The 12,042-nt window shown below is 35.5% G+C and overlaps 1 protein-coding gene across 2 annotated transcripts in view; it reads right to left on the bottom strand.

The window, feature by feature from the left end:
- Positions 1–200: 200 nt before the first annotated feature.
- LOC131034024 (uncharacterized) overlaps positions 201–12,042 on the bottom strand; it is a 110,336-nt gene continuing 98,494 nt past the window's right edge. Inside the window, exons 8-9 of one of the 2 annotated variants that reach the window (XM_057965365.2) lie at positions 7,479–7,570; positions 201–585 (exon numbers count right to left, since the gene is read on the bottom strand). In XM_057965365.2, coding sequence (XP_057821348.2) covers positions 522–585; positions 7,479–7,570 — 156 coding nt within the window. In that variant the 3' untranslated portion in view covers positions 201–521. Of the gene's footprint in view, positions 586–7,478; positions 7,571–7,646; positions 7,683–12,042 lie in introns of those variants that run through there. The other variant, XM_057965366.2, reaches the window with a different exon arrangement.

The raw sequence follows: 12,042 nt of genomic DNA, 5'->3' as shown, positions 1-12,042 counted from the left end.
TCAAACCATGCATTGTGATTCATCGTCAGGATGAGTTAATTTTAAGGCTCTTAACTTTGTCAAAATAGTTAAATCAAACAGACCATAAAAACGCGAAAGCCTGTATTAAGAGAACCATATTTTGAAAAACAGATCAATACGATATAGACATTCAAGATGGTTCCATCAAAGAAATTACCCAATTGCATACATTTCAGTGCTAAGAAAGAACAAAAATCTTAGAAATTCAAAATAATAGAATCTAATTGGAAAAAAAGTCACTTCACAAATAGCAAATATCTTCAACTTTCAAAAAGGTAAAGGTAATATTTTATTAGAATATGAGGGTTTTTAGATGTATCAATGAAAGTTGTATCTCTACAGAGCTCAGTTTAAAAATTTGAAGCCGTGTTGTTGCTCCGTTGTTCAGGCATTGAACTTCCGAATTGCTGCTCTAGAGTTTTGTGTTTCACTTTTGGCACGTGTCTATCATGATCCGAAGATAGTGGAATGATGCAGATGGGGCACCATTTGTATGAACTTTAGAGCTCACCATCATCAATGCTTAGATCTGCCGAAACCTTTGATTTATGCATATTATTGTACCTTCAGATAAATTCAAAATTAAAACAGGTCTTGCATGTATCAAGGTACAAGTGCAGTTGCAAAGAAAGCAAATCTCTATTATAAAAGTAATTTACATTTAAAAAAAATGAGAGCATGTTTACATTCCTCATTAGATTACTGATAAGGTTCTAGGAGTTCAAATATGCTGGTTAGAGAGGATTTAATTATATAGCCTGAAAATCAAAGTTCAAATTTTTTATAACTAATTCATTTTGAATATAATAAACAGCTCCAACTTTTCCTCCATGGTTAAATCATGTTATGGCATTTCACACTAAATCTGTAATGAATATCGTGGCACACAATTATTTCGTATCTATGAATTTCTATTTCCAAACATATGTATATGATTACACCGTAACTATCACTACAAAAGTCTTATACGTCTTTCCTATTAAGAATTGTATTTTAATGATATTAGATATATAAAATTGTTTTTGTATTAAATAAAGAAATGAACCACATTGTGCAACTAGGACTATGAAACAAGGGGCACCCACACCAATAGAAGTGCCAAGAGACATTGTGTACTCCAAGTACCCTGATAATTGTACTTCATGAATAATTCTACAAATCCACAATCACAATTTAGAATATTGAATCCCTTCAACTATACACTTCGTTGCTAAATCCTAACTGCTATTATACAAATCCAACTTGAGGAAAAGCTTGCAGTTTATGCACTTCCATTTAATTCCCCAAGATGGCACAAGTCAATATTACAAAAAGATAAATTGTATCAAAGTTTTCACTTACCTAAAGCATCATTTTCACTAAAATTTCAAGCATTATGACCCAAATTTGGGTTATCAGGATTGAGGATTGTTTGTTCCTAGTTGTTGAATCAAGCGCTCTATTCAAGGTAAACTGATAAGTCATCACATCGTTTGGAACTCAAATTCTTTTTTATATCATCTTGATAGTCCTTTTTTAATATTAAGTTGCTTATTTTGGGGCCCAACCCAACCAGCTGTGGCTTGGTTGATGCAGAAGGCATCCATACATGTTTAGTGATGTAGAACATGCGATTGAATGCTTAAATCCCTCTTGGTCTCTACAATCTAAATTTCTTTTCCTTTCAACATTGAATTTTGGACAACAAAAGATTCTAGCCTATGATTATTGCAATGCACGGTTCAAGCTAATTGCATGTATCTTGGTCTTGGACACGACTCTCTAAGCAGCATGCATGAAATCTGTTCATATAGTTATTGTTTATCCCTAAAGCTTAGTGAATGGGGGATAGATTTTGCTTCACTAAACAACCTCCAAAATTTTACAAGCCGACTCTTCTTTTGACTCAAAGGGGAAGGAAAAAGATAGAAAGAAACAACCATAAACAAACCTAAGTCTAAGGCCATCCGGCAAAGCTTTTACAACACTTTCAATTCCCTTAAGGGATAATAATAGAAAATGTACAACCCCTAAATCCTAAGCATAGAACGCCGCAGACTCTTCATTGTTGGAGGGAGAACAAAATGCATAAAGACAGATGGCATAATATTCAGATCCTTCCGCGAGAAGCATCCGTTAAGGCTCCCTAGAGCGCAGATTGTTTGTATTATCTCACTACAATAGTTATTCCCTATAGATCTAGCTCACCAGATGACATTACATAATTTCAAATCACAAACCATTACAGATAATTGAAAGAGTACAAAACATGGTTCAATGACCTGTGCATTTATGCTGAAATTATGTAGTCTGAACATAACAATTTATAGCTATATTTATTTAAAATGACAGCTTTTAAATCATTCACAAAATAGAAAATAAACATATAGTAGAGGTAAAGTAGGTACAATCTAGTATGTTTTCTTTCATTTGTTTACTCGATACAAAGCTAAGGCCTAAGAATGGAAATATAGCTATATCTAAGTGTTCCTTTTTAAAAATGGTGAACCCCTTTTACAAAGTGTCTGTAGGCTTTTATATAAAAAATCATGTTGAATCAAATGTTGCGATTGCAATTGAAATGGCTTCCACATATTCACCATGTGTCTATTGTCATCCTAGCGGTTGTTATAACCACTCGTGAATCATCTTTTCTGCTCCTTCCTTCGTGGCAGCAATGCCAGCTGGAGTTCCATCACCATCTGTTCCAAGTTCCAACTGCTTAAAAGAGCAGGCCTTTTTTGTTGTTTGTGTTCACACTCTCTGGTTTTGCCACATGGTGCCCTCTAGTGTCCTTCCATTTTGACAATAGCCAATAGTGCACTTTCAATCTTTCCCTAAGCTCAAAATATGTCTAGGCTTACGCCCTTCTAACAAGTAGCACGTTTTGGTGCTAGCTGGAGGTCCCTTTGCAACTCCTCTTAATAACCCGTAGCCCTGAAAACGTGGTGCTTTAGTAGAGCTTGTTAGTTTTTTCGGTTCTCTAACCTTCAAAAAGTCTCATGGTGCCAATGCGTGGCACTCTCCACTTCGAACTTTCACAAAGGCTAAAAGTCCGACCCACCTTATATTATCAAATATCAACCCAAGAAACCACCATGTGGTGCACTCGTGCAATTTTGCCAGGGAAAGAACTTATGGACTTGCGGCAAACCGCATCACTTCAACACGTGGTACACTTCACTTGCAGCTAACATTTTTTAAAGAATTTGACCCTGCTCGTGACTTGCTAAGACGAAAGCCAAAAAACACCATAAGCTATGAGGCTTTTCAAAAAATAAAGAATATGCATCAAAACTAGCTTGCTTTGACAATAGCCAATAGTGTGCTTTTAGTCGTTCCCCAAGCTCAAAATATGTCTAGGCTTCCACCTTGTTGACAAGTGGCACCTTCTGGTGCTACCTAGAGCTTCCTTTGCAATTCCTCTTAATAACTCGCCGCTTGGAACATGTGGCGCTTTAGCGGAGCTTGTGAGTTTTTTCGATTCTCTAACCTACAAAAAGTCTCGTGGTGCCGACACGTGGCACTCTCTGTTTGCAGCTTTCACAAAGGTTGATAGTCGGACCCACCTTATATTATCAACATACGAAACCAACACGTAGCAACCTGGCCGAATTTCACAAGGGAAAGGCTTATGGACTTGTTGCAGACTGTGCCGCTTCAACACGTGGCACACTCTGCATGCAGCTAACGTTTTTTGAAGAATTTAATCCTGCCCGCGACTTGCTAAGGGGACTCCTAGAGAACGTCCCTCCACCGCCACCAAGTTTCCTCCGCCATCTCCGAGATGTTTCCTCACCAGGGGGACGTTTCCCAGAAGTTTCTTGTGTTAGAAACGCCAAAGGGGACTCCCAGACATCCCTCAACCTTGGGAGGGACTTGCAAACTGACTTGCAATTTTTTAATACTGATTGGGGGCAAACATGGTTGCATAGAGTGAGTTTTAGGAGGCTTTAAGGGGTTGTTTGGACCTACAATGGTGATATTTCAAACCTGCAACATATTTTCCAGTTGTATCAGACCTGCATTGTTGTATACAGTAATTTAAACCAAAATGTGTCTTCCGGACCTATAGTGATCATTTCAGCTGCCTTTTCAAGGTATTTTCATTTATTGTTTTCTACTGGATGCTAGTTTCATGCAATTTGGGCAATCTAGAAAGTGTCTTTTCAATGTGGTGCCTTGTACCAACATTTGTATCATCTTGTAATCGTTATCAGTGCTTAATAGCAGAGATAAGCATTATTTTAGTTTGCATGGTTCTTATGCTAGTTAAAAAATAAAAGATCATCTAGAGTGGTCATTACACATATAAAGATGTATTTCATGGTGACAAGATTGAAATAGATTTATGCTATTTTTTCTATACCTTGAGATGAAATGATAGGGGTAAGTTAATTAGAGCTTTTACTATCTTTAGGGTTAGATCCTTTTAAGATACTCCAACACAATCCTTCTAGTTTCTACTTATAACTTATTTCATTGCAATCATTGCATTGTGTTTACTTATTCCTTATATAGTTATACATATACATATTGTTAAAACTAATTTTTCAAGTACTAAATGTATTATGTCAGCACTGCTCCCCCTGCCGTTTCCAAACTTAGGCCCCAAGTACCGCCATCCCTGAAACATGTTTCCCCATCCCCCCAAGGAAACGTCCCCAAACCCCATGAAACTATGAAAATAAAAGAATATGCAACAAAACTATCTCTCTTTGAGCAGTGGTAGATGAAATCTACAATTATAGCAAAAAATAGTGGAAGATTGTAAGGCTTGCCAGACAACCCCTTCACACCTCACCACTACTAGAATTAACAAGGTAATGATGTGTTCCCCATGTAACAATCAATCTTGAAGAGTACAAGCCTTCTCTTGAGCAGTCAATAATATCAGCTTTAGTTGGTTACATTTTTGGCCATATACTTCTTGAAATCATTAGCAAAGCGTGGTAGTCCATTTGTGCAAGTGACTTGCATTGGAATCCTCTCCAAATATTTATTTTTGTTTACCTCCACAACGAAACCGACCATTGTTCTAAAGATCAACTTAAGGTCCTCTACTATATAAAAATGTCTACTTTTTCACCATTACATGAAAAAGGGAATGACACAAGTTTCCAAAACAGGCATATCTTTTCTTTTTAAATGGGGAAACAAGAGGTACATAATAATAATAATTGTGAGATGGAGAACCCTTATAATGCACATCTATACCAAAAACCTTAGCCAAACGAAAAAAAATTCGAGGATGAAAATCCAAAATAGTGGACTGTATTCACCACTTTTGACCATACTAACAAATGCATAGAGATGCTTGTTTTGTGCTCTCTTGTCTCCTAGCAATTAGTCAATGTATGTCATAAGTTAGAAGGTATAGAGAAATGACTAATCATGGAAACTAGTTTCATTGTTATGGATTGATTTTAAAATTACTCCTGCATAGTGAAAACCCCACAAACACAAAATACTTAATATATATAACAATTATTTTACAAATGTTCTTTTAGTTATTTCCCCAAGGGAGCTATCAGACATTGGTGACCTTTTATCCTTTTTGAAGGCCAAACTCTCTTCATTATGGGCACTGTGTTTGGTGTGGAGACTAATCAGTCTCCAAGTGGGAGATTTTTGGTGTGTGGCAACTGATAATGTTGTTGGGCTTAAATTTTGGTGACTTTAACAGCCTTTTTTCCCCCCAAAATCAATTAATGAGGGAGTAAAAAGGGGGCAAAGCTCCTACTGTGAGGCCCGAGGGCCTATCGCCCCTAGCGGGGTCCGAGGGTGGAACCCATTGTAGGGGTCTCTTTATTTCTCTAGTCTTCACAATCATTCAATATGGCAACAGTAATGCACCTAGCCTTGGAGAGGTGTATGAATGCATTGGCAACATGCTTGTCCAAATGAGAGCTGTTGAAAACAGGAAGACCCCACATTGCAGTTATATCACGAACATATTTAGCCAATCATTCAACAAAGTTGGGAGAAATTCAACACTCATTTGCACATAGTTGCCTATGAATTGAGATGAAGGTGGGGGACCTGACAGATTTTCAAAGGATGTACAATGTTGAGGATGTCCTCACCATTCATAATGACTAGACAAAAAATTGCCACTTCAGGGATATCCACACGAGGCCAAGATAGATTGGGAGACTGTGGCATAGAATGACCCAATTCTATGGTATAGTATGCATGGATCTCATTCTTTGAAAATAGAGCTAGTCGTTTGTCTATTGTCACATATTTCCAGTTCTTCTACTTTTGAGAGAAACCAGTCTACTTATAGATTCATCCACTCTATTAAGAGGAATAAGGTTACCTCTAAAAGGCCAAAGAATATTGCAGTTGTACATAGTGCTTTCAGCTCATTGACGACAACACATTTATGTACAACGAAATCCAACAACCTAATGGAACGTAGAGCCAAAGAAGCCAACATAGGTTGATAATGATGCAACACAAATAGGGTTGGGTGGTATTGGTTTGGAGTAGCTATACCTTCAAGAGCCTAGCAGCTCAAGTGATGAGTAATTTGGCATGGACATTCAGAGTGATTGAAGGATTGAATTTTTGGCCAATAGCATTTTTATATTAAATGTAATCATTATTTTGAAAATAATATATTGATTATTGATATTTGGTATTTTCATCACCCAATGCAATGTATTTAGTATTTGAAAGCTTCATTTGCCATTCCTTATACATTTTTTAGAACTGATTTTTCAAATATTATATATTTTTGCATTATCATCCCCTCATTGTCCCCCTGTGATACACAAATCTATACCTTTGCCCCCTGTCCTCAAGATGAATCCCCCAGTTCCAAAACTTTAGAGAACTATGATATTTTCTTGCTATAGCATCTGGTGGCTAGAAGATGATCAAGATCATGATCCCTCCAGCTCCATAATTTCCATCTTTAATCTATTTTCAAACTATTCCTTTCTAGTGTTTTGGTTCAGCATTATTTGCTCGTCAAATGTCTTTTACTTTGATGCATGATGGATTGTAATTAAGAGAACCTGATTTAAAAACATTTGTATTTACCTTTCCTATTGTACAATGATAACAATTTAAGATTGACACTATTAAAACAATGAACAACAAATACAGAAAATTAAAACAAAGGCAATCACTATTCCTTTCTAGTGATTTGGTAAAACATTATTTGATCGTCAAATGTCTTTTACTTTGATGCATGATGGATTGTAATTAAGAGAACCTGATTTAAAAACATTTGTATTTACCTTTCCTATTGTACAATGATAACAATTTAAGATTGACACTATTAAAACAATGAACAACAAATACAGAAAATTAAAACAAAGGCAAGCACGGCCTTTTATTTATAGTACATGCTCCATAATTCAATTTCTTTATCTTGTTACTAATTAAAATGTTCAAAAAGAAAATCTGTTTGAAAAATGATAATCTCAACAGTGAAGCAAGAGATTTCAAGAAAAGTAAAAGCATACTTTACAGGATCACAACTCTTGGTAAGATCTCGACATAGTACATCTTCAACACCATCCACACTCACAGTTCCGCTTTTAATTTTCTCTGCTAGCTGCCCATACAAATAAAGTTAATCATAGATACCTTCCAAGAAATACTATTTTGGAAGTAATGAAAATGAGATCCACCTTATTAAGAGAATATCAAAACATTCCCGATTTTCTCTGTCAAGTAACATAAGTGAAATTCAGCAGAGTTAAATGACCCTTAATAACACAATAATGATTTAACTAGTGGCTGAATAAATTGCACGTACTGCTCCATACAAATTGACAGTCAAATTCTACAAACAAATGAGAAAAACTTAAAGTGAACAAATCAATTCCTTTGCTACAAATCAAATCACAGATAGGGGACCTCATCCCTAACATGAACACTCAACAATAACACCCGAATGGGGTTGTAACCTAGGTGGCAAGAACCACAAAACCACAATTTACCCATCACACCATGCCATTACCGACTTGTTTTTATTTTTAAATTGTCTTCTACTTTTCATTTTAGATTTCCTAGAACAAACCCTAACAACTTTTTAATTTTTATCTATCTTTTAGCTGCAAACCCTAACTGTTTTCTTTTTCCAAATTTTTTAATCATAATTTATCTTAAAACCATAAACGTTAATTCATTGCGATATATTTGTTATTACAGCATACTTCAAATTTATAGAAAAATGTCATCTTAGAGGCAAATAAAGGGAAATTCATTTGCATACATTGCAAGATGAAAATTAGTTGGCAAGACATTAACTAATTGAAACATCACCTCACACAAATTACAGATCGAGATGTTAAATTGTTCAATGTTGCTCCTATAGATGTTGTGCACAAGGTACAAAGTCAATTAAAAATCATTTGACAAAAATAAAAATTACAAAAAAGGCAAAAAAAAAAAAAATGCCATCAATCCATGGAGACAATTCTTTGATTCCTACATTTCTTGGATATTCAACCACTAGTGGTTGTGATAGTGGTAGTGACATTGTCAATATGGGATCTAGAGTTCATGGATTTAGATTATGTTCATATATCATACCATACATTACTCCAAGTTCTCAATGATCACTTCAAAAGAGAGCATGGGTTGAATCATTGAATGAATGCTTTTTATAACATCCACAAGACCAAACAGCCTATGGACCCATGGATAGACAACAACATAGATAAGCACGAAAGCCCAAAATAAACAGGCAGCCAACACCTAACATACGTGATCACTCTTTCCCTTTGTATCTTGGATCTTTTGTTGTGAATCTTGATCAAGTAATCTACAAATTTTGTTATCCTTTCTTCTTCAAACAAGTTACTCATGGAGTCCACATTTAGAGTTTCAATGTAATTGATATGAATATCCTTGTAAGCTAGACACTCCATGGCGTAATGCCATTCCATCTCCACCATTTCTAGAGTACAATAACAGCATCTTCTTTAGGTATCACCCACTTTTTGGTTTCACATCTAAGCTGGTGTGAACTAATTCTTAGCTAAGCTTATTAACATTTTTATTGGACAAACCTGATGCAGCAAAGAGTGCAAAAGATGACTTTTGGTTTTATTGTCTCATTTCATTTCACACATCGAAGTAATTAATTGTTATTTTTGTTTTAAAATATGATGCTTGATTTCTTTGTCTACTAGATTTTTTAAATTTATTGGTGCTATTTTTTAAAACTATTTTCCTAGGTCTCTCTATTGGCAAAAATATTAGATGTTGCTGTTTGTGTACCAAGGATCAAAACCTCAAAGGGTTAAGAGATAAAGGACTCCATTTTGACTCAAAGGGTGGACAATGTGACAGCCAAATTTGAGGACCGACATGATATAGGGACAAAGAATGGTTGCACAATCATAAACAAAGGTTTAACAGATACAAGAAATAGGACAATATTGAATTTCCTTATTTCTTCTTCCGATTTAGTGATTAAGATTTCTAACTTTTACTTAAGTGATTAACTCTAAAAATTCAAGTTTCGTTGTTTTTTCCATAGGTGGCACAAATTTCCCAAATATATTGATGGTTTAAGAAGAATAAAAAATGTTGATTTGAGTTGAGAGATTTTAGAGAAAGTTTAGTTTGAGGTGGATGAGGAAAGTGTTGTGTAGATAGTTACTAGATAACTCAACAAATTATGCTATTGCACATAAACATCTTATGCATAGGCACCCATCCTGGTTTTGGATTCTTTGTATTGGCCATTTCCTTGACCTTGTATTAGAGGATCATGGTGAAATCCCATGAATTAGAGCTTTGCTTCAATCAAAGATTACCTTAACCCACATATTTATTAGCGAAGAGTGGCCTTCATCTTTATGTGATAAGACCAAGGCAAGGGTTGACATGATTAACTAGAATTTTAATGAGCGTGGCTTTTGGTTTCAAGTGAAAGATATCATAGATATAAATTCAAATTTCCATTCTATTTTTGTTCATTTTACCAATTAATCAATTATAATAGTTTCATTCGTTTATAATCTTTTGTTCCCTTATATAGCAATTCACAAAGCCTTTATTGTCCTCCTTTGAGTTGTTCATAAGTGAAGCCCATAATAGGTTAAATATATGAGGGCATATGTTGCACCTACTAGCATTCTAATTCTTCCCATATTTCTAGATGAATGAGGATCTTGAGTGAGCTCCATATAGTAAAAGAGCATATGACACTCGATCATCAACTTGCAATGAAGATCATTATTCAAATTGATATTATTAGTATAATATCTTCGTATTATCTTTCTATTTCAGTTTAATGGTCAATATTGTAAATTTTGTACATATTAGATTCTTTCTAATTCAGACGATTGTTTCTTAATAAAAACATCGTTCCTTTGTGATCTATAAATGAACATTTTGTTCATTCAACAATTAATTCACTTTTTACCAAATACTCTTGTATAATGGTATCAGAACTAGAACAAACAAAAGAATTCATAAAAAATTTACAAAAAAATTTGAAATTTTTTCAAAAGTACGAATTTTTTTTTCCGGTCATTTCTCTAGCTTTCGTTAAGCGCGAATTTCTTTGTGTAGGGTTTCGTTATCTGGCATCTGTGTTCGTGGTCAGCGACGGTTCTGTATTCACGATTTTTCACGTGTCTACAGATCACGTGAACCCTACAAATATTCGCGTTTTTGTTTGTGTGGGTTTTGTTGACGTGGCTAAAATCGCATTGCTACGACTCTATTCGGCCAATGCAGAATAGAATTTACTCGCCGAGTATCCTATCCTCTCTTGTATAAGGAATCCCTAATGCTGTTTTAGTTGATCAAAGGGGACAACCCAAGGTTCCAAATGCCATTTCTTGACTACGAGATAACTCAACGGTCGATGTGTTTTGTTGGGAGCACAAGGGGGCCTTACGTTTTGCAACAACCTGTTCAGCATCTGATTCTCGAACTGGGAAATAAAAGCAAAGGAGAAGGGTTTAGGAAACCTAAAATTAACAAGACTGGTATGCGGGTAGACGGATTCAACATAACTAATCCCTGCTTGGCCAGAATAACTCACAACCTCGCAGGAACAGTGCAATCTTCAAGGGGACTTGGAAGATTTTCAGACTACAGGTGCATGGCTAAGCACCCAATTCTGGCGCAGCTCAAACAGACACCTACAATTGAACTAAACACGATTTAAAGGCTCAGGCTAACCATACACAAGGATACACAATCAGCATATCCTCAATGGTATGAGCCTGAATCCATCAAATACCTGCACACCCAAAAAGAAAGATCTATCTAAATTTGCTGAAAGAAACCATGCAAGCAGACTGAAACCAAGATGATAAACACCAAATCAATGTCCATTATATTGATTCTAGTTGATTAGTACAACAATTTCTGCAACATTTCTATGCTACTACTAAGATCTAACTTTCTACAAAAATCTAACCTATTCTAACTGAAATCTAACAGTCTAACTATCTAAAAATCTCTAACAATAATCTAACCCTTTACAAAAGAAAGGCCTCTACCTTTTATAGATTTTACAATTCGAACTGGTGGGCAGGATTGACTGCATCCAAGGGCCCTAGTTTGCCTTCTAGAAGTTAGCTTTAATTTAGTCAATTTGGCAGTTAGACAAAACTTATCCACAAGTGACCTGTTTCCCCTTTGTTTCAAAATATCTTGAGCGGAACCCACAGGCAACTTTAAACAATTTCAGTTCTTTAAACAAAATTTTTGGAATTAAATCCAGCTATGTATCCTTTTGGGAATGCACATTTTGTAGCATTATGTGTTCTTTACTTCAGTCTTACTAGTTCAAGTGGTGATGCGCTTCCCCGTGCTTTGTCTTGTGTTCTATGGTGCGTTCCGCATTCTTTGTTGGCCTCCGTTGATCGCGATCGCATCCTTGATTCACGCTTCAGGCCTTCATCAATCTGTAAACAGTGAATTCCACTTTTAAAAATCATTTTGAAAAAATTCAATAAATTAATTCTAACAATAATATTAAATTTTATATTTAAGTGCTCCTCTTCTCTAATATGAAACTCGGTCCCTGCTCTTGATTCGCTCTCTTAGACGAAA

Source organism: Cryptomeria japonica, chromosome 2, assembly GCF_030272615.1.
Source record: "Cryptomeria japonica chromosome 2, Sugi_1.0, whole genome shotgun sequence".
NCBI classification, from domain to species: Eukaryota; Viridiplantae; Streptophyta; class Pinopsida; order Cupressales; family Cupressaceae; genus Cryptomeria; species Cryptomeria japonica.
The sequence above is the reverse complement of the archived record's forward strand: the minus strand, read 5'-3'. Positions and strand labels throughout refer to the sequence as shown.